This window comes from Scyliorhinus torazame, chromosome 6, assembly GCF_047496885.1.
Source record: "Scyliorhinus torazame isolate Kashiwa2021f chromosome 6, sScyTor2.1, whole genome shotgun sequence".
NCBI lineage: Eukaryota > Metazoa > Chordata > Chondrichthyes > Carcharhiniformes > Scyliorhinidae > Scyliorhinus > Scyliorhinus torazame.
In genome coordinates, this window is record NC_092712.1 from 10822312 (window position 1) to 10849443 (window position 27132).

Below are 27132 nucleotides of genomic sequence, written 5' to 3' on the forward strand. Positions count from 1 at the left end.
TTACTAGTGGGAGATTAGGTTAGTTACCTCTTTACCAGTGGGAGATTAGGTTAGGTACCACTTTACTAGTGGGGATCAGGTTAGTTGACACTTTATTAGTGGATAATTCAATTAGTTATCACTTCACCAGTGGGTGATTGGGTTAGTTATCCTTTACTAGTGGGAGATTAGGTTAGTTACCCCTTTATTAGTGTGAGATCGTGAAGATGTAGGACTTAAGTTTACATTTTTCCTTGTGTTTAAGAACGGTTTAACTGATAATTGTAAAGTTATTTCTTTGATGTTAACGTGGTTAATTCTGTGTTTAAAATGTGTTTTAACATAAAAGATACGTATTGGTCAGAGTCACCACCCCGGGGGTGAAGTGTCCTTCCCTCACAGTTTACAAATTGAGAATTGTTTGAGGTTCTCATCCGGCATCCTAACAAATGTTGGGGGTCTGGTTTGGGATCTTCTCACAAATGTGGTTAGTTACTAGTGGGGTTTGGGTTAGTTACTAGTGGGGTTTGGGTTAGGTACTAGTGGGGTTTGGGTTAGCTACTAGTGGGGGTTTGGGTTAGGTACTAGTGGGGTTTGGGTTAGTTACTAGTGGGGGTTTGGGTAGTTACTAGTGGGGGTTTGGTTTAGTTACTAGTGGGGTTTGGGTTAGTTACTAGTGGGGTTTGGGTTAGGTACTAGTGGGGTTTGGGTTAGCTACTAGTGGGGGTTTGGGTTAGGTACTAGTGGGGTTTGGGTTAGTTACTAGTGGGGGTTTGGGTAGTTACTAGTGGGGGTTTGGTTTAGTTACTAGTGGGGTTTGGGTTAGGTACTAGTGGGGTTTGGGTTAGTTACTAGTGGGGGTTTGGGTAGTTACTAGTGGGGGTTTGGTTTAGTTACTAGTGGGGTTTGGGTTAATTACTAGTGGGGTTTGGGTTAGCTACTAGTGGGGGTTTGGGTTGTTACTAGTGGGGGTTTGGTTTAGTTACTAGTGGGGTTTGGGTTAATTACTAGTGGGGGTTTGGGTTAGTTACTAGTGGTGTTTGGGTTGGTTACTAGTGTGGTGCTGGGTTAGTCACTAGTGGGAGAATTAATTAGTTACTAGGTGGGATTTGGTTTAGTTACTAGTTGGGGAAATAGCTAGTTACTAGTGGGGATTGGGTTAGGTACTAGTGGGGTTTGGGTTAGTTACTAGTGGGGGTTTGGGTAGTTACTAGTGGGGGTTTGGTTTAGTTACTAGTGGGGTTTGGGTTAATTACTAGTGGGGTTTGGGTTAGCTACTAGTGGGGGTTTGGGTAGTTACTAGTGGGGGTTTGGTTTCGTTACTAGTGGGGTTTGGGTTAATTACTAGTGGGGGTTTGGGTTAGTTACTAGTGGTGTTTGGGTTGGTTACTAGTGTGGTGCTGGGTTAGTCACTAGTGGGAGAATTAATTAGTTACTAGGTGGGATTTGGTTTAGTTACTAGTTGGGGAAATAGCTAGTTACTAGTGGGGTTTGGGTTAGTTACTAGTGGGGGTTTGTGTTAGTTACTAGTGGGGGAATGGATTAGTTACTAATGGGGGTTTGGATTAGTTACTAGGGGGTTTTGATTAATTGCCGGGGGGGGGTTGTGGTTAGTTACTTGTGGGGGTTTGGGTTAGTTACTAATGGGGGTTTGGATTAGTTACTAGGGGGTTTTGATTAATTGCCGGGGGGGGTTGTGGTTAGTTACTTGTGGGGGTTTGGGTTAGTTACTAGGGGGTTTTGATTAGTTGCTGGGGGGTTGTTGTTAGTTACTTGTGGGGGTTTGGGTTAGTTACTAGGGGGTTTTGATTAGTTGCTGGGGGGGTTGTGGTTAGTTACTTGTGGGGGTTTGGGTTAGTTACTAGGGGGTTTTGATTAGTTGCTGCGGGGGGTTGTGGTTAGTTACTTGTGGGGGTTTGGGTTAGTTACTAGGAGGGGTTGGATTAGTTACTGGGGGGGGGTTGGTTACTTACTGGTGGGGGTTTAGAGTACTTGTTAACCAAGTGAACTTACAGTTTCCATTCTCAGCTGGTTTAGCTCCTCTTCTCTCTCTTCAATCCGTTCTTTCAGTTTCTGGATCTAGGACGGGAATGAATTTAGACACAGATAATCCGTTCTCACTGCGGAAGCTTTCAGAGGAACTTAGACAGGAACATTCCCGAGTTACGGACCAGACTGAGAGCTGAGGATCTCACTCAGGATCGTTCCAGGGCTAAGGATCAGACTGAGAGCTGAGGATCTCACTCAGGATCGTTCCAGGGCTAAGGATCAGACTGAGAGCTGAGGATCTCACTCAGGAACGTTCCGGGGATAAGGATCAGACTGAGAGCTGAGGATCTCACTCAGGATCGTTCCAGGGCTAAGGATCAGACTGAGAGCTGAGGATCTCACTCAGGATCGTTCCAGGGCTAAGGATCAGACTGAGAGCTGAGGATCTCACTCAGGAACGTTCCGGGGATAAGGATCAGACTGAGAGCTGAGGATCTCACTCAGGAACGTTCCTGGGATAAGGATCAGACTGTGAGCTGAGAATCTCACTCAGGACCGTTCCTGGGATAAGGATCAGACTGAGAGCTGAGAATCTCACTCAGGAACGTTCCTGGGATAAGGATCAGACTGAGAGCTGAGGATCTCACTCAGGATCGTTCCGGGGATAAGGATCAGACTGAGAGCTGAGGATCTCACTCAGGAACGTTCCTGGGATAAGGATCAGACTGTGAGCTGAGAATCTCACTCAGGAACGTTCCTGGGATAAGGATCAGACTGAGAGCTGAGGATCTCACTCAGGATCGTTCCGGGGATAAGGATCAGACTGAGAGCTGAGGATCTCACTCTGGAACATTCCGGAGTTAAGGAGCAGACTGAGAGCTGAGAATCTCACTCAGGAACGTTCCGGAGTTAAGGATAAGACTGAGAGCTGAGGCTCTCACACTGCAATGTTCCGGAGTTAAGGACCAGACTGAGAGCTGAGGATCTCACTCAGGAACGTTCCGGAGTTAAGGACCAGACTGAGAGCTGAGGATCTCACTCAGGAACGTTCCAGAGATAAGGACCAGACCGAGAGCTGAGGATCTCACCCAGGAACATTCCAGAGTTAAGGACCAGACTGGGAGCTGAGGATCTCACTCAGGAACTTTCCGGAGATAAGGACCAGACTGAGATGTGAGGAACTCTCTCGGGAATGTTCCGGAGTTAAGGACCAGACTGGGAGCTGAGGATCTCACCCAGGAATGTTCCGGAGTTAAGGACCAGACTGAGATGTGAGGAAATCTCTCGGGAATGTTCCGGAGTTAAGGACCAGACTGAGAGCTGAGCCTCATCTCAGGCTCGCCTCAGCATCATGGCTGTGATCAGGATTTATTCCTGGTTTTTGATTGGTTGACACTGCAATGACTCACTGTGAGCTGGGATAGGTGTTCACCTGGAAATGCAGAAATTTCACAAAATAAGAATTTCAGAAGGGACCATTTGACTGGGGTTGGCCTTTCAGCTGCGCTGTCATTTACAGATCAGGAAGAGGCCATTCGGCCCTTTAACACTGTACTGGTGTTTATTCTCCACACATCCTCCTTCCATCTCATCAACATATCCGTCAATCCCTCCCCCCTCATGTGCTTACGGAGTTTATCCCTTAAATATATCAATGCTATTCAACTCAACCGCTCCCTGTGGGAGCGAAACCCACATCCCCCCCCTCCCTATGGGAGCGAGTTCCACATTCTCCCCACTCCCTGTGGGAGCGAGTCCCACATTCTCCCCACTCCCCGTGGGAGCGAGTCCCACATTCTCCCCACTCCCTGTGGGAGCGAGTCCCACATTCTCCCCACTCCCTGTGGGAGCGAGTCCCACATTCTCCCCACTTCCTGTGGGAACGAGCCCCACATTCTCCCCACTCCCTGTGGGAGCGAGTCCCACATTCTCCCCACTCCCTGTGGGAGCGAGTCCCACATTCTCCCCACTCCCTGTGGGAGCGAGTCCCACATTCTCCCCACTCCCTGTGGGAGCGAGTCCCACATTCTCCCCACTCCCTGTGGGAGCGAGTCCCACATTCTCCCCACTCCCTGTGGGAGCGAGTCCCACATTCTCCCCACTCCCTGTGGGAGCGAGTCCCACATTCTCCCCACTCCCCTGTGGGAGCGAGGTCCACATTCTCCCCACTCCCTGTGGGAGCGAGTCCAACGTTCTCCCCACTCCCTGTGGGAGCGAGTCCCACATTCTCCCCACTCCCTGTGGGAGCGAGTCCCACATTCTCCCCACTCCCTGTGGGAGCGAGGTCCACATTCTCCCCACACCCTGTGGGAACGAGTCCCACATTCTCCCCACTCCCTGTGGGAGCGAGGTCCACATTCTCCCCACTCCCTGTGGGAGCGAGTCCCACATTCTCCCCACTCCCTGTGGGAGCGAGTCCCACATTCTCCCCACTCCCTGTGGGAGCGAGCCCCTCTCGCTGAGTAAAAGCATTTCTCCTGAATTTCCCCCAGGATTTATGGGAGACTGCCTGATATTGATGGCCCTGGTCTCCCACAGGTGAAAACATCTTCTCTACATTCTATTCAATCTGCCATAGGTCATCCCATGGTCTTCCCTTTGCCAATGAAAAAAGCTCAGTCTCTTCAATCTTTCCTGATGGATATGCTTTGATTGGGAATGATAGGCGGAAGCTCAAGGAGATTATCAACACCGGCATGGACTAATCGACCAATAGATTTCTGAGCTCTCAGCCAAGTCTTGTTGAGCATTCATGGCCGAGAGATCACAGACATCCATTAGAGTACTGAGACACCTGAGCCCAGGAAAAATATTGCTTGTTTGACAGCTCCATGATCTATTCTGTCAATTGAACAATGTTTATTTACACAATATAAGGAGGTTTCAAGTGCTTGCAGTTTCAGCTATTCATAATTTAACGCGTTTGGTTGATCGACACTTTTATTGGCCCGTGGTCAAAAAGTGTTGTTTTAAGAAAGTGGAAAGCTATCGATCAGTGACTGTCTTTCCTCTCCACACATTGTCCTGTCACGATAGCATTCATTGGTTCCCTACATGGTGAGTGAATGGGTATGGAGCTTGGCGTGAACGGCACGGAGAGCCATGGGGGGGGGGGGGGGGCTGGCTGGGGCATACCTTGGCATGTGGGCATGGGGAATAAGGGGGATGGGGCACATTTTTGAATGCGGCATGAGGGGCCATAGGGACTGCTTGGGGATTCATGGGGGTGGCATGGATTGGCCACGGGGAGTGTTTGGAGGAGGGATGAAGGCTGGAGGACATTTTTGTTTTCACACTTTCTTAAAACATTTCCCTTTTTACAATCAAAGTGTCAATCATCCAGACCCTTTAAAGTACCATTAGCTGCCTACGGCGCTGAGGACCCGGGTCTGATCCCTGGACCACTGTCTGTGTGGAGTTTGTCCATTTTCCCTGTGTCTGCTTGGGTTTCATCCCCACAGATATGCAGGTTAGGTGTATTCGCCATGCTAAGTTGCCCCTTCATTGGAAATAATTGGGTACTCTAAATTTATTTTTTAAAAGTATCATTGGCTGAAACCGCAAGCACTTGAAATAAATAAACAAAGTGCAATTGACAGCATAGATCAGAAAGCACTGAGGCAAGCCTTTAAAACATCAAGGGCGGGATTCTCTGCTCTGCCGCACTGTTTTCTGCCGCGGCAGCCTCCCCCTCCCCCCCCCCCCCGGTGACAGCAGGATCCCCCGTCCCGGCAGCCGGCCAATGTGGTTTGCCAATGTGCACCCCCCCCCCCCCCGCGCCGTTGGGAAATCGGTGGGCGTAAGTGCGCTGCTGGCGAAACCAGCCCCAAGACTCTGCACCCGAACTCCCCGTGGCTTCCGCTGACCTCTGACCCAGGTTGACTGCAGTCTGCACCTGTGCCCCCCTAGAATGAAAGGCGGGCGGGTCAAGACGGGAATTTCTCCCACACTTGCACACTTGCTATCCACCTCACGGATGAAAGTCCAGCCCAATATCTCCATCCTGGGGTGCAGTGTCCAAAACAGTCAACCCAGATGCATTGTAAACATGTCCGATATGGTTCTGCACTGGACGAGGTCATTTTAGTGATCTCTCTACACAGACCGCAAAATCTCTTTCCCCACAAACATCCCCCACCCTCCCACACCAAAGAATCCCTACAGTGCGGAAGGAAGCCATTCGTCCCAACAAGACCCGAACATCTTTGGACTGTGGGAGGACACCCGAGCACCCGGAGGAAACCCACGCGGAAATCCTCAGACATCTTCGTTGCTTCGAAAAGGAATGCCCCATGTTTACATTGCACAGTGGGGGGGGGGGGGGGGGTGTAGGAAGCGGGTGGTATGCAGGGGGTTACACAGTATATGAGGAAGGCTGGATGGAGTTGCTGGACAGAAGACGTTACCTGAATCTGGAAGTTTGCGGACAGTTGCTTCTTCTCGGTCTCTCCGTGTTCCATATCCACCTTGGTGGCTTCCACCTCGCTCGCCAGTTTAGACCTTTCCGTTTGGAGTGTGCTGATGGACTCTACCAGCCTCCGCACTCCAGAAAATGGAGTGGAACTGCAGCGAGCTGAGCTATCCAGACGCAGCGAACCACTGGGGAATGGAGAATCTTCGGAATATGGAGAACGACCTGGAGAGGGGGCGTCTTCGGAATACGGAGAAAGATCGGGATATGGAGAATCTTCGGAATGGGGAGAACCTTTGGGATATGGAGAAAGATCAGGATATGGAGAGTTCTCAGCTGTGAGTTTACAATCCACAGCACATGTGTACCTTCCCCAATAAACATTGACAAGGAGACACCAAGTTTAAGCACACAACACGCTTCATAAACAAACCACTTAACAGACTACACAGACACATTCACTTCACCCTCAGTACTGACCCTCTGACAGTGCGGCACTCCCTCAGTACTGACCCTCTGACAGTGCGGCACTCCCTCAGTACTGACCCTCTGACAGTGCGGCACTCCCTCAGTACTGACCCTCTGACAGTGCAGCACTCCCTCAGTACTGACCCTCTGACAGTGCAGCACTCACTCAGTACCGACCCTCTGACAGTGCGGCACTCCCTCAGTACTGACCTTCTGACAGTGCAGCGCTCCCTCAGTACTGACCTTCTGACGGTGCAGCACTCCCTCAGTACTGACCCTCTGACAGTGCGGCACTCCCTCAGTACTGACCCTCTGACATTGCAGCACTCCCTCAGTACCGACCCTCTGACAGTGCGGCACTCCCTCAGTACTGACCCTCTGACAGTGCGGCACTCCCTCAGTACTGACCCTCTGACAGTGCGGCACTCCCTCAGTACTGACCCTCTGACAGTGCGGCACTCCCTCAGTACTGACCCTCTGACAGTGCAGCACTCCCTCAGTACTGACCCTCTGACAGTGCAGCACTCACTCAGTACCGACCCTCTGACAGTGCGGCACTCCCTCAGTACTGACCTTCTGACAGTGCAGCGCTCCCTCAGTACTGACCTTCTGACGGTGCAGCACTCCCTCAGTACTGACCTTCTGACAGTGCAGCGCTCCCTCAGTACTGACCCTCTGACAGTGCAGCACTCCCTCAGTACTGAACCTCTGACAGTGCGGCACTCCCTCAGTACTGACCCTCTGACAGTGCGGCACTCCCTCAGCACAGTCCCTCTGACAGTGCAGCACTCCCTCAGTACTGACCCTCTGACAGTGCGGCACTCCCTCAGTACTGACCCTCTGACAGTGCGGCACTCCCTCAGTACTGACCCTCTGACAGTGCAGCACTCCCTCAGTACTGACCCTCTGACAGTGCGGCACTCCCTCAGTACTGACCCTCTGACAGCGCAGCACTCCCTCAGTACTGACCCACTGACAGTGCAGCACTCCCTCAGTACTGACCCTCTGACAGTGCAGCACTCCCTCAGTACTGACCCTCTGACAGTGCGGCACTCCCTCAGTACTGACCCTCTGACAGTGCAGCACTCCCTCAGTACTGACCCTCTGACAGTGCGGCACTCCCTCAGTACTGACCCTCTGACAGCGCAGCACTCCCTCAGTACTGACCCACTGACAGTGCAGCACTCCCTCAGTACTGACCCTCTGACAGTGCAGCACTCCCTCAGTACTGACCCTCTGACAGTGCGGCACTCCCTCAGTACTGACCCCCTGACAGTGCAGCACTCCCTCAGTACTGACCCTCTGACAGTGCAGCACTCCCTCAGTACTGACCCTCTGACAGTGCGGCACTCCCTCAGTCCTGACCCTCTGACAGTGCAGCACTCCCTCAGTACTGACCCTCTGACAGTGCAGCACTCCCTCAGTACTGACCCTCTGACAGTGCGGCACTCCCTCAGTACTGATCATCTGTCAGTGCAGCACTCCCTCAGCACTGTCCCTCTGACAGTGCAGCACTCCCTCAGTACTGACCCTCTGACAGTGCAGCACTCCCTCAGTACTGACCCTCTGACAGTGCAGCACTCCCTCAGTACCGACCCTCTGACAGTGCAGCACTCCCTCAGTACTGACCCTCTGACAGTGCAGCACTCCCTCAGTACTGACCTTCTGACAGTGCGGCTCTCCCTCAGTACTGACCTTCTGACAGTGCGGCTCTCCCTCAGTACTGACCCTCTGACAGTGCGGCACTCCCTCAGTACTGACCCTCTGACAGTGCGGCTCTCCCTCAGTACTGACCCTCTGACAGTGCGGCACTCCCTCAGTACTGACCCTCTGACAGTGCAGCACTCCCTCAGTACTGACCTTCTGACAGTGCGGCTCTCCCTCAGTACTGACCTTCTGACAGTGCGGCTCTCCCTCAGTACTGACCCTCTGACAGTGCGGCACTCCCTCAGTACTGTCCCTCTGACAGTGCAGCGCTCCCTCAGTACTGACCTTCTGACAGTGCGGCTCTCCCTCAGTACTGACCCTCTGACAGTGCAGCACTCCCTCAGTACTGACCCTCTGACAGTGCGGCACTCCCTCAGTACTGATCATCTGTCAGTGCAGCACTCCCGCAGCACTGTCCCTCTGACAGTGCAGCACTCCCTCAGTACTGACCCTCTGACAGTGCGGCACTCCCTCAGCACTGTCCCTCTGACAGTGCAGCACTCCCTCAGTACTGACCCTCTGACAGTGCAGCATTCCCTCAGTACTGACCCTCTGACAGTGCAACACTCCCTCAGTACTGACCCTCTGAGAGTGCAGCACTCCCTCAGTACTGACCATCTGACAGTGCAGCACTCCCTCAGTACTGACCCTCTGACAGTGCAGCACTCCCTCAGCACTGTCCCTCTGACAGTGCAGCACTCCCTCAGTACTGACCCTCTGACAGTGCGGCACTCCCTCAGTACTGATCATCTGTCAGTGCAGCACTCCCTCAGCACTGTCCCTCTGACAGTGCAGCACTCCCTCAGTACTGACCCTCTGACAGTGCAGCATTCCCTCAGTACTGACCCTCTGACAGTGCAACACTCCCTCAGTACTGACCCTCTGAGAGTGCAGCACTCCCTCAGTACTGACCATCTGACAGTGCAGCACTCCCTCAGTCCTGACCCTCTGACAGTGCAGCACTCCCTCAGTACTGACCCTCTGACAGTGCAGCATTCCCTCAGTACTGACCCTCTGACAGTGCAACACTCCCTCAGTACTGACCCTCTGACAGTGCAGCACTCCCTCAATACGGACCCTCTGACAGTGCAGCATCCCTCAGTACTGACCCTCTGACAAACTTGAAGGAATATAGATTTCAATCCCTCCTCCTAATCTCACCCTTTGAGCCCCGGTATCTTTCCAGTGACCCGGAGCTGACTCCCATTGAGGCCATTCTTCCCGGAACGAACACTGATAGGGTCTGAGCAGAACTTTATGCTGCTTGAAGAGGCAGCTGTGCAAGCTCCCTGAATATCGAGCAGGTAGAATTACTGACCTCCCGGTTGCAGCTTCCGGACAAGAGCTTCCTGTTCATTGATGATATCCTGGAGGTTCTCAATCAGCTTCATCTTATCCCTCAGCTCCTGCTTGCAAACTCTTCTCAGACCTCTCCGCTGCTTCTTGCCCTTGGCTTCTTCCCTGCGGAGACGGTCCCTGTACTCTTGGGCCTTGTCCTGCAGACGCTGCATGTGGGAGTAATGCTCGAGGAAGGACAGCAAATGGGTCATCACCGACAGCAGAGGGGAGTGATGGACCTGTTGGGAGTGACCGACACCAGCCAAGGTCACCCGGCCACAGAGGACCAGCAAGAGGGGTCCAGCACGCCAGCCCCCAACCCAATTATCGGTTGCCAGGCGAGAGATGGATGGTCCATGCGAGGTGTGGGTCCCCAGTGATGGTGAGAAGGCGGCGTGCATCGCCAACATTGATGATCCATTGGGCATGAGTGTCAGCAATGGTGTATCCCCACAGTGAGGCACATTAAAGCGGTGGGGTGCGGGGGGGGGGACAGGGTGGTGGGGGGGGGGGGGGGCGTTGCAATGACAGAGGAAGGAAGTATGGTGGTTTCGGACGAAAGAAATCAAGAACAGGAGAAAGAAATAGAAATAGTTTAAGAGTGAGGGCGTGAAAATGTCCCGGGTCAGCAAATAACAGAACAGAACCGACTAAACATCAACTAGACGCGGGAAGCTCTGCATTTCAAAACTGCCGAAAAGGGAGAGGTGTCGTCAAAGTTTGTCTTCTGGCATTCAGCAGGACAAACACAAGAATACCAAATTTCAAACAATCACAACATTTCGGCCACAGGAGGGTGCTGATTGGTTCACTGGTTCAATGACAGGGACCCATTCTCTGCAAAAAAGGAGAAATATATTCGAGCCTTGCACCTTTCATTGAATTACGTGGGAGCTTGGGAAGCCTAAAGTTGTCCGTTATTGCTTTCTGCACGGCAACACCTCGGCCAATCAGAGTCGACTTGGCAACTAATCAGCCCCTTTACTCCTGCCGTATAAATTTGGACAGTTTGAAATTTGACATTCTTGCATTTGTCCTGATGAGTACAAGATGAAAAACTTCAGCAGGATTCACATTCTGCGCTATTCGCACCTCGCAATTATTTGTAAATGTCTCTGTTGTTTGAGTCTTTAGAGGAGAAATTCGTCTGATGTGGGCGTCGCCGGCTGGGCCAGCGTGTGTCGCCCATTGCTAATTGCCCCTTGAGGTGGCGAGCCGCCTACTCGACCCGCTGCTGGTCGCGGTTTGGATCCGTTAAGTGACCGGCTTGGCCACTCCAGCTGGCGGCTCACAGTCGACCGTCTGTTGAGGAAGAATTGGACCAAGGTGTGGAGTGCGCTTTAGCCGCCATATTAGTCCGACTCTGAGCTACCTTCCCATTGAGACGCTCCTGGTCCGCCTGCGAGAAAGTTCCCCCGGCGGCTTCCTGCTTCAACGAAAGGAATTCTGTGAGTGGAGACAGGGCATCTGTAAGAAGCCAATCGTCATCGCTCCCGCTGGTCTCCTCGTTCTCAGACGGGCCCTAGGGGTCAAACAGAGAGGGGAGAACTCACCTTTCAAATAGTCACACCCAGTTAGTTACCTGCTAGTTACTGCCCCGTAGACAACACACAGTTAGGTTCCTGCTAGTTACTGCCCCATAGACCACACCCAGTTAATTACCTGCTAGTTACTGTTGTATAAACCACACACAGTCTCCTGCTAGTTCCTGTCGTATAGACCGCACCCAGTTAGATTCCCGCTAGTTACTGTCCCTTAGGACCACAACCAGCTGGTTACCTGCTAGTTACCATCATATAGACCACACCCAGTTAGTTTCCTGCTAGTTACTGCCCCAAAGACCAAACCCAGTTAGTTTCCTGCTAGTTACTGTCCTAAAGACCACACCCTATAGTTTACCTGCTAGTTACTGCCCCAAAGACCACACCCAGTTAGTTACCTGCAAGTTACTGCCCCATAGACCACACCCAGTGAGTTTCCTGCTAGTTACTGCCCCATAGGACCACACCCAGTTAGTCTCCTGCTAGTTACTGCACTATAGACCACACCCAGTTATTTACCTGCTAGTTACTGCCCCAAAGACAAAACCCAGTTTAGTTTCCTGCTAGTTACTGCCCTAAAAGACCACACCCTATAGTTACCTGCTAGTTACTGCCCCAAAGACCACACCCAGTTAGATACCTGCTAGTTTACTGCCCCATAGACCACACCCAGTTTAGTTACCTGCGAGTTACTGCCCCAAAGACCACACCCAGTTAGTTACCTGCAAGTTACTGTCATATAGACCACACCCAATTAGTTTCCTCCTAGTTTCCCCCCCATTGACCACACTCAGTTAGTTACCTGCTAGTTACTGCCTCATAGACCACACCCAGTTCGGTTCCTTCTAGTTACTGCCCCATAGACCACACCCAGTTAGTTACCTGCTAGTTACTGCCCCATAGACCACACGCAGTTAGTTAACTGCAAGATACTGTCATATAGACCACACCCAGTTAGTTACCTGCTAGTTACTGCCCCAGAGACAACACCCAGTTAGTTACCTGCTAGTTACTGCCCCATAAACCACACCCAGTTAGTTTCCTGTTAGTTACTGCCTATAGACCACACCCAGTTAGTTTCCTGCTAGTTACTGCCCCAAAGACCAAACCCAGTTAGTTTCCTGCTAGTTACTGCCCCATAGACCACACCCAGTTAGTCTCCTGCTAGTTACTGCACTATAGACCACACCCAGTTATTTACCTGCTAGTTACTGCCCCAAAGACCAAACCCAGTTAGTTTCCTGCTAGTTACTGCCCTAAAGACCACACCCTATAGTTACCTGCTAGTTACTGCCCCAAATACCACACCCAGTTAGTTTACCTGCTAGTTACTGCCCTATAGACCACACCCAGTTAATCTCCTGCTAGTTACTGCCCCATAAACCACACCCAGTTAGTTTCCTGTTAGTTACTGCCTCATAGACCACACCCAGTTCGGTTTCCTGCTAGTTACTGCCCCATAGGACCACACCCAGTTAGTTACCTGCTAGTTACTGCCCCATAGACCACACGCAGTTAGTTAACTGCAAGATACTGTCATATAGACCACACCCAGTTAGTTACCTGCTAGTTACTGCCCCAGAGACAACACACAGTTAGTTACCTGCTAGTTACTGCCCCATAAACCACACCCAGTTAGATTCCTGTTAGTTACTGCCCGATAGACCACACCCAGTTAGTTTCCTGCTAGTTACTGCCCCAAAGACCAAACCCAGTTAGTTTTCCTGCTAGTTACTGCCCCATAGACCACACCCAGTTAGTCTCCTGCTAGTTACTGCACTATAGACCACACCCAGTTATTTACCTGCTAGTTACTGCCCCAAAGACCAAACCCAGTTAGTTTTCCTGCTAGTTACTACCCTAAAGACCACACCCTATGGTTACCTGCTAGTTGCTGCCCCATATAACCACACCCAGTTAGTTACCTGCTAGTTAGTGCCCTATAGACCACACCCAGTTAATCTCCTGTTAGTTTACTGCCCAATAAACCACACCCAGTTAGTTTCCTGTTAGTTACTGCCCTATAGAACACACCCAGTTAGTTACCTGCTAGTTACTGCCCCATAGACCACACCCAGTTAGTTACCTGCTAGTTACTGCCCCAAAGACCACACCCGGTTAGTTACCTGCAAGTTACTGTCATATAGACCACACCAATTAGTTTCCTCCTAGTTACCCCCATTGACCACACCCAGTTAGTTACCTGCTAGTTACTGCCTCATAGACCACATCCAGTTCGTTTCCTGCTAGTTACTGCCCCATAGACCACACCCAGTTAGTTACCTTCTAGTTACTGCCCCATAGACCACACCCAGTTTAGTTAACTGCTAGTTACTGCCCCATAGACCACACCAGTTAGTTACCTGCTAGTTATTACCCTACAGACCACACCAGTTAGTCTCCTGCTAGTTATTGCCCCATAGACCACAACCAGTTAGTTACCTGCTAGTTATTGCCCTAAAGAACACACCCAGTTAGTTACCTGCTAGTTACTGCCCCAAAGACCACACCCAGTTAGTTAACTGCAAGTTGCTGTCATATAGACCACACCCAGTTAGTTACCTGCTAGCTACTGCCCCAGAGACAACACCTAGTTAGTTACCTGCTAGTTACTGCCCCATAGTCCACACCCAGTTAGTTACCTGCTAGTTATTACCCTACAGACCACACCCGTTAGTCTCCTGCTAGTTACTGCCCCATAGATGACACCCAGTTAGTTTACCTGCTAGTTATTACCCTACAGACCACACCCATTAGTCTCCTGCTAGTTACTGCCCTATAGACAACGCCCAGTTAGTTACCTGCTAGTTACTGCCCTATAGACCACACCCAGTTTAGTCTCCTGCTAGTTACTGCCCTATAGACAAACACCCAGTTAGTTACCTGCTAGTTACTGCCCTACAGACCACACCAGTTAGTTACCTGCTAGTTACTGCCCTATAGACCACACCCAGTTAGTCTCCTGCTAGTTACTGCCCTATAGACCACAGCCAGTTAGTTACCTGCTAGTTACTGCCCTATAGACCACACCCGTTAGTCTCCTGCTAGCTATTGCCCTATAGACAACACCCAGTTTAGTTACTAGCTAGTTACTGCCCTATAGACCACATCCAGTTAGTCTCCTGCTAGTTACTGCCCTATATACCGCACCCAGTTAGTTACCTGCAAGTTTACTGCCCTATAGACTACACCCAGTTAGTCTCCTGCTAGTTACTGCCCTATAGACAACACCCAGTTAGTTACCTGCTAGTTACTGCCCTATAGAGCACACCCAATTAGTCTCCTGCTAGTTACTGCCCTACAGACAACACCCAGTTAGTTACCTGCTAGTTACTGCCCATAGACAAACACCCAGTTATTTACCTGCTAGTTACTGCCCTATAGACCACACCCAGTTAGTCTCCTGCTAGTTACTGCCCTATAGACCACATCCAGTTAGTCTCCTGCTAGTTACTGCCCTATAGACCACATCCAGTTAGTCTCCTGCTAGTTACTGCCCTATAGACAATGCCCAGTTAGTTACCTGCTAGTTACTGCCCCGTAGACCACACCCAGTTAGTTAACTGCAAGTTGCTGTCATGTAGACCACACCCAGTTAGTTACCTGCTAGTTACTGCCCCAGAGACAATACCCAGTTAGTTACCTGCTAGTTACTGCCCCATAGACCACACCCGGTTAGTTCCCTGCTAGTTTTTACCCTACAGACCACACCCATTAGTCTCCTGCTAGTTACTGCCCTATAGACAACACCCAGTTAGTTACCTGCTAGTTACTGCCCTATAGACCACACCCAGTTAGTCTCCTGCTAGTTACTGCCCTATAGACAAAACCCCGTCCGTTAGTTACCTGCTAGTTACTGCCCTATAGACCACACCCAGTTAGTCTCCTGCTAGTTACTGCCCTATAGACCACACCCAGTTAGTTACCTGCTAGTTACTGCCCTATAGGACCACACCCAGTTAGTCACCTGCTAGTTACTGCCCTATAAACAACACCCAGTTAGTTACCTGCTAGTTACTGCCCTATAGACCACACCCAGTTAGTCTCCTACTAGTTACTGCCCTATAGACAACACCCAGTTAGTTACCTGCTAGTTACTGCCCTACAGACCCACAACCAGTTTAGTTACCTGCTAGTTTCTGCCCTACAGACCACACCCAGTTAGTCTCCTGCTAGTTATTATCCTACAGGCCACACCCGTTAGTCTCCTGCTAGTTACTGCCCTATAGACAACACCCAGTGAGTTACCTGCTAGTTACTGCCCTATAGACCACACCCAGTTAGTCTCCTGCTAGTTACTGCCCTATAGACCAACACCCAGTTAGTTACCTGCTAGTTACTGCCCTATAGACCACACCCAGTTAGTCTCCTGCTAGTTACTGCCCTATAGACAACACCCAGTTAGTTACCTGCTAGTTACTGCCCTATAGAGCACACCCAGTTAGTCTCCTGCTAGTTACTGCCCTATAGACAACACCCAGTTAGTTACCTGCTAGTTACTGCCCCATAGACGACACCCAGTTAGTTACCTGCTAGTTACTGCCCTATAGACCACACCCAGTTAGTCTGCTGCTAGTTACTGCCCTATAGACCACATCCAGTTAGTCTCCTGCTAGTTACTGCCCTATAGACCACACCCAGTTAGTCTCCTGCTAGTTACTGCCCTATAGACAGCACCCAGTTAGTTACCTGCTAGTTACTGCCCTATAGTCAACACCTAGTTAGATATCTGCTAGTTACTGCCCTATAGACCACACCCAGTTAGTCTCCTGCTAGTTACTGCCCTATAGACAACACCCAGTTAGTTACCTGCTAGTTACTGCCCTACAGACCACACCCAGTTTAGTTACCTGCTAGTTACATCCCCATAGACCACACCCAGTTAGTTACCTGCTAGTTACTGTCCCACAGACCACACCCAGTTAGTCTCCTGCTAGTTACGGCCCTATAGACAACACCCAGTTAGTTACCTGCTAGTTACATCCCCATAGACCACACCCAGTTAGTTACCTGCTAGTTACTGCCCCATAGACCACACCCAGTTAGTTACCTGCTAGTTACTGCCCCACAGACCACACCCAGTTAGTTACCTGCTAATTACTGCCCCACAGACCACACCCAGTTAGTTACCTGCTAGTTACTGCCCCACAGACCACACCCAGTTAGTTACCTGCTAATTACTGCCCCACAGACCACACCCAGTTAGTTACCTGCTAGTTACTGCCCCACAGACCACACCCAGTTAGTTACCTGCTAATTACTGCCCCACAGACCACACCAGTTAGTTACTGGTAGTTACTGCCCCACAGACCACACCCAGTTAGTTACCTGCTAGTTACTGCCCCACAGACCCTACCTGTGCCTCCTCATTCATTAACCACACAGATGTTTCCTTTCCCGCCTCCCGCAACATCCCCTCTCTCTAGCTCTGTGATACTCTCAGTATCGCCACTCCCCTTTCCCACCTTTCCTGAACACCTTGGGCGAGATCTCCACTCCCGCGCCGGTTGGGGGAATCGCCTGGGCCGCCAAAATTTCCCGCGATGCCGGTCCGATGCCCTCCCGCGATTCTCCCAAGCGGCGGGAACGGCCCCGGTCGAGTTCCGCGGGGCCGCAGGCCGGAGAATCGCCGGAGACACCCAAAATGGCGATTCTCCGGCACCCTCGCTATTCTCAGGCCCGGATGGGCCGAGCGGCCAGGCCGAAACGGCGGGTTCCCCCCGGTGCCGTCCCACACCTGGTCGGTTGCCGTCGTGAACGGTGCGTGAACGCTGGGGGGGGCGGCCTGCGAGGGGGGGTCCTGCACCGGGGGGGTACCTCAAATGGGGTCTAGCCCGCGATCGGTGCTCACCGATCGTCGGGCCATCCTCTCTGAAGGAGGACCTCCTTCCTTCCGCTGCCCCGCAAGATCCGGTCCGCCATCTTCTTGCGGGGGCGGACTCGGGCAGGACGGCAACCACGCATGCGCGGATGACGCCAGTTATCTATGCGGCGCTGCCGTTTACGCGGGCGACAAGGCCTGGCGCGTGTAGGTGACGCAGCCCCGCTCCTCGCCCATTATCGGGCCCTGAATCGGTCGGGATCGGGGCGGTTTCGCGCCGTCGTGAACCTCGAGGCCGTTCACGACGGCGAGGGCATTTCAGCGCGGGAGTGGAGAATCCTGCCCCTTATATCTGGGAACAAAATTGGAACAGAATCGCGTGCCGAGTGCGTTTTCGCCGGCTGTGTCTCGCCACTCGCATCGCTGGGAAAACACCACGCTATCCATCAGGATTCGATTTCAATTTCCGGGCCACAGTGGGAAATAACGATCCACTTCTGGGATTCTACCTGGCTCGAGGCAGCTCACGGGATTTAATGTGATCTCACCAGATGTCGGAATCTGAATCCTCGCATTGTGGGTGGGCTCGGTATTTTGCCAATCTGCAGTAAGACTGAGACCTGGTCTCACTGTGATATTCTCAGCCAGCATCTGCTCGAGGCATTGGCATCGGGTCCCCCTCGCTTCGACGTGCGGTGCTGGTCCCCACAAACCGGGACCGGACGGAACGGCGTTCGGGGGGGGGACGGGGGGGATCTCCCACAGGATCCGCCCTCTGGGGCAGGGCAGAACCTGCTGGTGCCACTCTGGCACTGCCAGCTGGGGGTGCCAGGCTGGCATCGTTCCCATGGTGGGGATTGGGCCCGGGGATGCCCTGCACTGGGTGAGGTGGGGTGCGGGGTGGGGGGGGAGGGGGGTGAGGTGGGGGCTTTGGGCGTTTTGGGAGTTACGTTCGGGGCGGCGGGTGGAGTTCCTCAGCACCTCGGTGCGACGTTCCCGCTGAGGCCCCGGATCGAAATAGAATCCCGATGGATAGATTTCCATCATCCTCAGGAAGGGGGGGGGAGGGGGAGGGGGGGGACCACGGTGGGGTAAAGTTAAACCTCAGATCAGTCCTGATCTATTGAGCGGCGGGACAATTCCGAGGGACTGATTGGCCCACTTCCTCTCCCTGCGTTCCTCTGTATCTGCTCGCTGATTGGTCACAATCAATGTTGATTTATTCATTCCGGGGACGGGAAACCTGGAATTTATTGTCCGTTCCAGCCCTCCCCGGTGGTTATTCCGTCTTTGCCTTGAAGCACTGGCCTGTGTTTGAGCTCACTGGAAGGCGTTGGCCGGCTGTTCCACAGGGGCCCCGCTACGCCATCCAGCACAGCCCGGGCTCCGGGCTGGGAGATGCGGAGGCGGATTCAGCTGACCGGCGGCCTGAGTGGACAGTGTCCTGACTCAGTCCCCCCCCCCCCCCCCCCCCCCACCCCCAGTCAGCCAAATCCCTCACCTTCCAGGCCCTCCCTCCCCTCGCGCAACGCGACATCTTTATTCAGCGTGGATAATTAACAATTTCACATACTTTCCTGGGCCATCAGCTCTGTCCACAGGTCATCCCCGGCAGAGGATGGGCGTTCCGGCGGCCTGGCCCCCGTCTTGGTCTCCACGGAAACGGACCCCTCGCACTGGCAGGAGTAAGAAAAACCGAGAGTGAGTTCCTGGAGTTTGAGGGAAAGGGCTTGGAGCACCCCGAGGATTGGGACACCCCCCCTTTCGAGCAAAACAATACGAGAGTTAACATTTACGGTGCTTATGCTGTTTTGGAAATTAAACTGGGAGATATTTCTGTTGTGATTAGCTGCACTCGATTATTCAGACGTCCAGGGGAGGTTTTATGTGGTATCAACTCTGACCTGCGCCTGCAATCACTGCGATGACCCACGCGTTCAAACAGGTTCCTCAGACGCGCCCGGATCCACACAGGTCCCCGAGACTGGGGGATTAAACAGGCCCCCACCGCTCTGGGGAGTGCACCAGGGGAGATGCGGAATGGCAGCAACTCCTAACCGAGGGGAAACCAGAACTGGCCATTAAGCCCCTTGAGTCCATCTTACCCGCCTTGGCGCTGGATACCCGGGTCCTGACCAATCAGAAACCCGGCCACCCCAGTCTCGAAGGTGTCATTTGACCCCCCCCCCCCGGGGCATCTACAGCCTTTTGAGGGAGGGGGTTTATAGATTTCATAGAATTTACAGTGCAGAAGGAGGCCATTCAGCCCATCGAGTCTGCACGGCTCTTGGAAAGAGCACCCTACCCAAGCCCACACCTCCACCCTATCCCCATAACCCAGTAACCCCACCCAACACTAAGGGCAATTTTGGACACTAAGGGCAATTTATCATGGCCAATCCACCTGACCTGCACACCTTTGGACTGTGGGAGGAAACCGGAGCACCCGGAGGAAACCCACGCACACACGGGGGAGAACGTGCAGACTCCGCACAGACAGTGACCCAAGCCGGGAATCGAAACCTGGGACCCTGGAGCTGTGAAGCAATTGCGCAAACCACTATGCTATCGTTCTCGAGGGGTCACAGGTCGAGACCCTTCAACAACCTGTCCTCATGGTTGAAGCCTTTTTGACCCCAAAGTCATTCTGGTGAATCTGTGCTCCACCCCCTGATAGGCCCTGTCTCCTTCCTGAAGGAACGGGACAATTACCCCAGAGAGGCCTCCGAGCAGAGTTTAGACAATTCCTCGCCTTGCGTTCCAGCTCCCTCCAGGTAAAGGTACAACATCCCATTAGAATTCACCCTAATTTTTCTTGTCTACTAGACGGTCAGTGGTTTGTGTTAATGGGCTTTACTCTCTCTGCTCCTCCAGTAATGTCTCACCATTTAGAAAATACTTTAACCTATCTTTAACGAGCCCAGTGGGATGACCTGACACTCCCTCACATTGCGCTCTGTGAGGCTGGGACGGTGTCCTCTCCGTCACTGAGAAGAGAGGGAGGGATCAGTGCCTGGAGGCCTGATAGCATCAGACAGGCCGTGGTTCAGAGGTCAGCACCACTGGGCTGAGACTTTAATTTAGGTCAACGCAGCTGGTTTCCATAGCTACAGCCCTCCCGGGAGCTCTGGCCCGTGAATCCAGACAGTCCTGAGTAAGCAGTTTGCTGAGGATTGAGGATGTGGACACCGAGAGAGATGCAGACACACGTCACAGCCTGATTAACACATGGGGCCTGTTCCCGAGGGCCTGTTCCCAGGGGCCTGTTCCCGAGGGCCTGTTTCCCAGGGGCCTGTTCCCAGGGGCCTTTTCCCAATGGACCTGTTCCCAATGAGCCTGTTCCCAATGGGCCTGTTCCCAATGGGCCTGTTCCCAGGGGCCTTTTCCCAATGGGCCTGTTCCCAATGGTCCTGTTCCCCATATTCTGTTCCCAATGGGTCTGTTCCCAATGGTCCTGTTCCCCATATTCTGTTCCCAATGGGCCTGTTCCCAATGGTCCTGTTCCCCATATTCTGTTCCCAATGGGTCTGTTCCCAGGGGGCCTTTTCCCAATGGGCCTGTTCCCAATGGACCTGTTCCCCATATTCTGTTCCCAATGGGTCTGTTCCCAGGGGCCTTTTCCCCAATGGGCCTGTTTCCCAATGGGCCAGTTCCCAATGGCCTGTTCCCAATGGGCCTGTTCCCAATGGCCTGTTTCCCAATGGGCCTGTTCCAAATGGGCCTGTTTCCCAATGGGCCTGTTCCTAATGGGCCTGTTCCCAGGGGCCTTTTCCCAATGGACCTGTTTCCCAATGAGCCTGTTTCCCAATGGGCCTGTTCCCAATGGGGCCTGTTCCCAGGGACCTTTTCCCAATGGGCCTGTTCCCAATGGGCCAGTTCCCAATGGCCTGTTCCCAATGGGCCTGTTCCCCAATGGCCTATTCCCAATGGGCCTGTTTCCCAATGGCCTGTTCCCAATGGGCCTTTTCCCAATGGGCCTGTTTCCTAATGGGCCTGTTCCCAGGGGCCTTTTCCCAATGGGCCTGTTCCCAATGGTCCTGTTCCCCATATTCTGTTCCCAATGGGCCTGTTCCCAATGGTCCTGTTCCCCATATTCTGTTCCCAATGGGCCTGTTCCCAATGGACCTGTTCCCCATATTCTGTTCCCAATGGGTCTGTTCCCAGGGGCCTTTTCCCAATGGGCCTGTTCCCAATGGGCCAGTTCCCAATGGCCTGTTCCAATGGGCCTGTTCCCAATGGGCCTGTTCCAAATGGGCCTGTTCCCAATGGGCCTGTTCCTAATGGGCCCTGTTCCCAGGGGCCTTTTCCCAATGGACCTGTTCCCAATGAGCCTGTTCCCAATGGGCCTGTTCCCAGGGGCCTGTTCCCAATGGGCCTGTTCCCAGGGGCCTGTTCCCAATGGGCCTGTTCCCAGGGGCCTGTTCCCAATGGCCTGTTCCCAATTGGCCTGTTCCCAGGGCCTGTTCCCAATGGGCCTGTTACCAATGGCCTGTTCCCAGGGTCTGTTCCCAATGGGCCTCTTCCCAATAGGGAGCGGAACGAGCTGTTGGTGTAGCCGTACCTGGGTGTGGAGCTGGCAAAGAGGAGGGCCGGGTTTAACCGGGTTAAGGCTGCTCTCTTTAAAAAGGGGGTGAAGTTCAGGTTATTGTAACCGGCTCACCCGTGCGTGACTTACCTGAAGCGAGATATTATTTTGAGGCGATGGAATTTATGAGGGATGAGGAACTGGGAGCAGGGTGAGGATATTTAACTTTGGAGGAGTTTTGTGTGATCGTTAAAGTGTTTGGTGGGGGGGGGGGGGGTCTTCGGGGGCAGGTTTTTGCTGGAGGAGCAACGATGGTGAGTGTGCCTCTTGTCACTCTCCAGGGAGGTTTGGTCGAGTTGGTTGGGGGGGGGGGGGGGGGGGGAGGGGAACTGGAGGGAGGTGGGATGGTTGGAGGCCTTGGGCAGGGGTCACCATGCTAGCTGAACGGGCGAGTTAATGGGCGTGAAGTGGTTGATTTTTTGTTTGAGGGTGGGGGGGAGTTGGGTTTTTGTTTGAGGGTGGGGGGGAGTTGGGTTTTTGTTTGAGGGTGGGGGGGAGTTGTGATTTTTGTTTGAGGGTGGGGGCGAGTTGGGTTTTTGTTTGAGGGTGGGGGGGGAGTTGGGTTTTTGTTTGAGGGGGGAGTTGGGTTTTTGTTTGAGGGTGGGGGAAGAGTTGAGTTTTTGTTTGAGGGTGGGGGAGAGTTGGGGTTTTGTTTGAAGGTGGGGGAGTTGGGTTTTTGTTTCAGGGTAGGGGGGAGTTGGGTTTTTGTTTGAGGGTGGGGGAGAGTTGGGTTTTTGTTTGAGGGTGGGGGGGAGTTGTGATTTTTGTTTGAGGGTGGGGGCGAGTTGGGTTTTTGTTTGAGGGTGGGGGGGGAGTTGGGTTTTTGTTTGAGGGGGGAGTTGGGTTTTTGTTTGAGGGTGGGGGAAGAGTTGAGTTTTTGTTTGAGGGTGGGGGAGAGTTGGGGTTTTGTTTGAGGGTGGGGGAGAGTTGGGATTTTGTTTGAGGGTGGGGAGGGAGTTGTGATTTTTGTTTGAGGGTGGGGGCGAGTTGGGTTTTTGTTTGAGGGTGGGGGAGGGATTTGGGTTTTTGTTTGAGGGGGGAGTTGGGTTTTTGTTTGAGGGTGGGGAAGAGTTGAGTTTTTGTTTGAGGGTGGGGGAGAGTTGGGTTTTTGTTTGAGGGTGGGGGAGAGTTGGGATTTTGTTTGAGGGTGGGGAGGGAGTTGTGATTTTTGTTTGAGGGTGGGGGCGAGTTGGGTTTTTGTTTGAGGGTGGGGGAGGGATTTGGGTTTTTGTTTGAGGATGGGGGGGTTGGGTTTTTGTTTGAGGGTGGGGGGAGTTGGGTTTTTGTTTGAAGGTGGGGGAGTTGGGTTTTTGTTTGAGGGTGGGGGGGAGTTGGGTTTTTGTTTGAGTGTGGGGGGGAGTTGGGTTTTTGTTTGAGGGTGGGGGGGAGTTGTGATTTTTGTTTGAGGGTGGGGGCAAGTTTGGCTTTTGTTTGAGGGTGGGGGAGATGGATTTTTGTTTGAGGGTGGGGGGGGAGTTGGGTTTATGTTTGAGGGGGGAGTTGGCTTTTTGTTTGAGGGTGGGGGAGGGGTTGGGTTTTTGTTTGGGGGTGGGGGAGAGTTGGATTATTGTTTGAGGGTGGGGGAGTTGCGTTTTTGTTTGAGGGTGGGTGGTGTAAGGTTTTCGGGCAATTCGGCCCTTTTGGAGAAACTCAGAGACTGTAAACTGACTTTCCAGCCAAGGGAACAGAACCAGTTTTCCCAGCAGGCTTGGCCCGCTGAGCTGAGTTGGGACATAGAGAGAGAATATTCACAAACACCCCCCCTAGGAGCTACAAGGAAGAAGGAGCCAGACAACAAGATAACATCAAGACACAGACAAAGGGGCACGGGAATACACAGGAGGCTTGCATGCAAGCAGGACAATGGGATGGTCATAGCCCCATGCAAATGTAAATGACCTGGCCTCCACCAGAGCAGAATCCAATCAACACCCCATCAACATAGCAGCATCTCCGGAGCAGATGGAAGTCTTTGAAAATCTTCAAGGGAGCTCAACCTCGTTATCTCAAAAAACAGACTGGAGGCGGACCTAGGGGAGGTACTCCCATCTCGACAGCTCTGACCGGCTCAAAGGGGGCGGGACCAGCGGGAACTTTAAAACTTACCTTTTCAATGCAAAAGGGGCTGGCTGATCACAGAACAAAGCCAGGTAAAGCAATATAAAAGGGGCTGTGTTTTCAATTGGGGGTCTCTTGGTTCCTGGCTCGACCTCTGCACCCCTGACTTTTTGTTTGAGGGGGAGGGGGAGTTGGGTTTTTGTTTGAGGGGGAGGGGGAGTTGTGTTTTAGTTTGAGGATGGGAGGGAGTTGGGTTTTTGTTTGAGGGTCGGGGGGAGTTGGGTTTTTGTTTGAGGGTGGGGGCTTGGGTTCTTGTTTGGGGGGGGAGTTGGTGTTTTGTTTGAGGGTGGAGTGAGTTGGGTTTTTGTTTGAGGCTGGGGGAGTTGGGTTTTTGTTTGAGGGTGGGGGCTTGGGTTTTTGTTTGAGGGTGGGGGAGGGAGCTGGGTTTTTGTTTGAGGGGGAGGAGTTGGGTTTTTGTTTGAGGTTCGGGGGTAGTTGGGTTTTTGTTTGACGGGGCGGAGTTGGGATTTTGTTTGAGGGTGGGGGGCAGTTGGGTTTTTTATTTGAGGTTGGGGGGAGTTGGGTTTTTGTTTGAGGGTGGGGGGAGTTGGGATTTTGTTTGAGGGTGGTGGGGAGTTGGGTTTTTGTTTGAGGGGGAGGGGGAGTTGTGTTTTAGTTTGAGGGTGGGAGGGAGTTGGCTTTTTGTTTGAGGGTCGGGGGGAGTTGGGGTTTTGGTTGAGGGTGGGGGGAGGGAGTTGGGCTTTTGTTTGAGGGTGGGGGGGAGTTGGGTTTTTGTTTGAGGGTCGGGGGAGATGGGTTTTTGTTTGGGGGGAGTTGGGTTTTTGTTTGAGGGTGGGGGAGGAGTTGGGTTTTTGTTTGAGGGTGGGGGGAGTTGGTTTTTTGTTTGATGGTGGGGGGGGGAATTGGGGTTTTGTTTGAGGGGGAGGGGGAGATGTGTTTTTGTTTGAGGGTGGGGGAGGAATTGGTTTTTTTTTAGGCTGGGGGTGGAGTTGGGTTTTTGTTTGAGGGTGGGGGGAGTTGGGTTTTTGTTTGAGAGTCGGGGGGAGTTGGGTTTTTGTTTGAGGGTGGGGGGAGTTGGGTTTTTGTTTGAGAGTCGGGGCGGGTTGGGTTCTTGTTTGAGGGTGTGGTGGGAGTTGGTTTTTTGTTTGAGGTTGGAGGAGGAGTTGGGTTTTTGTTTGAGGGTTGGGGAGGGTTTGGGTTTTTGTTTGAGGGTGGGGGGAGTTGGGTATTAGTTTGAGGGTGGGGGAGGAGTTGGGTTTTTGTTTGAGTGGAGGAGTTGGGTTTTTGTTTGAGGGTGGGGGAGGAGTTGTGTTTTTGTTTGAGGGTGGTGTTGTGTTTTTGTTTGAGGGTGCGGGGAGGGAGTTGGGTTTTTGTTTGAGGGTGGGGGGGAGATGGGTATTAGTTTGAGGGTGGGGGAGGAGTTGGGTTTTTGTTTGAGGGGGGAGTTGGGTTTTTGTTTGAGGGAGGGGGAGGAGTTGGGTTTTTGTTTGAGGGGGGAGTTGGGTTTTTGTTTGAGGTTGGGGGTAGGGAGTTGGGTTTTTGTTTGAGGGAGGAGGAGGAGTTGGGTTTTTGTTTGAGGGTGGGTGGAGTTGGGTTTTTGTTTGAGGGTGGGGGGAGTTGGGTTTTTGTTTGAGGGTGGGGGGAGTTGGGTTTTTGTTTGAGGGTGGGGGGAGTTGGGTATTTGTTTGAGGGTGGGAGGGAGTTGGGTTTTTGTTTGAGGGTGGGGGGGAGTTGGGTTTTTGTTTGAGGGTGGGGGGGAGATGGGTTTTGGTTTGAGGGTGGGAGGGGAGCTGGGTTTTTGTTTGTGGGTGGGGGAGGAGTTGGGTTTTTGTTTGAGGGTTGGGGGGAGATGGGTTTATGTTTGGGGGGGAGTTGTGTTTTTGTTTGAGGGTGGGGGAGGAGTTGTGTTTTTGTTTGAGGGTGGGGGGGAGTTGGGTATTAGTTTGAGGGTGGGGGAGGAGTTGGGTTTTTGTTTGAGGAGGGGAGTTGGGTTTTTGTTGAGGGTGGGGGTGGAGGAGTGTTTTTGTTTGAGTGGGGAGCTGTGTTTTTGTTTGAGGGTGGGGGGAGGGAGTTGGGATTTTGTTTGAGGGTGGAGGAGGAGTTGGGTTTTTGTGTGAGGGTGGGGGGGAGTTGGGTTTTTGTTTGAGCGTGGGGGGAGTTGGGTTTTTGTTTGAGGGTGGGGAGGAGTTGGCGTTTGTTTGAGGGTGGGGGGGAGTTGGGTTTTTGTTTGAGGGTGGGGGGGAGTTGGGTTTTTGTTGGAGGGTGGGGGGGAGTTAGGTTTTTGTTTGAGGGTGGGGGGAGTTGGGTTTTTGTTTAGGGGGGGAGTTGGTGTTTTGTTTGAGGGTGGGGTGAGTTGGGTTTTTGTTTGAGGGTGGGGGGGAGTTGGAGTTTTGGTTGAGGGTGGGGGGAAGGAGTTGGGTTTTTGTTTGAGGTTGGGGTGAAGTTGGGTTTTTGTTTGAGCGTGGGGGGGAGTTGAGTTTTTGTTTGAGGGTGGGGGAGGAGTTGGGTTTTTGTTTGAGGGTGGGGGAGGAGTTGGGTTTTTGTTTGAGGGTGGGGGGAGTTGGGTTTTTATTTGGGGTGGGGGGGTGTTGGGTTTTAGTTTGAGTGGGAGGGTGTTGGGTTTTTGTTTGAGGGTGGGGGGGTCTTGGGTTTTTGTTTGAGGGAGTAGATTTGGGTTTTTGTTTGAGGGTGGGGGGAGTTGGTGTTTTGCTTAAGGGGGAGGGGGTTGTTTTTGTTTTCAGGGTGGGGGGAGTTGTGTTTTTGTTTGGGGGGGAGTTGGGTTTTTGTTTGATGGTGGGGGGGAGTTGGGTGTTTTTGTTTGAGGGGGAGGGGGAGTTGTGTTTTTGTTTGAGGGTGGGGAGGAATTGGGTTTTTGGTTGAGGCTGGGGGAGGAGTTGGGTTTTTGTTTGAGGGGGAGGGGGAGTTGGGTTTTTGTTTGAGGGGGAGTTGTGTTTTAGTTTGAGGGTGGGAGGGAGTTGGGTTTTTGTTTGAGGTTCGGGGGAAGTTGGGTTTTTGTTTGAGGGTGGGGGGGTTGGGTTTTTGTTAGAGGGTGGGGTGGGAGTTGGTTTTTTGTTTGAGGGTGGAGGAGGTGTTGGGTTTTTGTTTGAGGGTGGGGGAGGGTTTGGGTTTTTGTTTGAGGGTGGGGGGAGTTGGGTATTAGTTTGAGGGTGGGGGAGGAGTTGGGTTTTTGTTTAAGGGGGGAGTCGGGTTTTTG

General features: G+C 52.6%; 1 protein-coding gene across 1 annotated transcript in view; it reads right to left on the reverse strand.

The window, feature by feature from the left end:
- LOC140425667 (uncharacterized) overlaps positions 1-11407 on the reverse strand; it is an 85690-nt gene extending 74283 nt beyond the window's left edge. Inside the window, exons 1-4 of the mRNA XM_072510163.1 lie at positions 11265-11407; positions 9873-10131; positions 6375-6673; positions 1993-2058 (exon numbers count right to left, since the gene is read on the reverse strand). Coding sequence (XP_072366264.1) covers positions 1993-2058; positions 6375-6673; positions 9873-10104 — 597 coding nt within the window. The 5' untranslated portion in view covers positions 10105-10131; positions 11265-11407. The remainder of the gene's footprint in view (positions 1-1992; positions 2059-6374; positions 6674-9872; positions 10132-11264) is intronic.
- Between the last annotated feature and the right edge of the window lie 15725 nt (positions 11408-27132).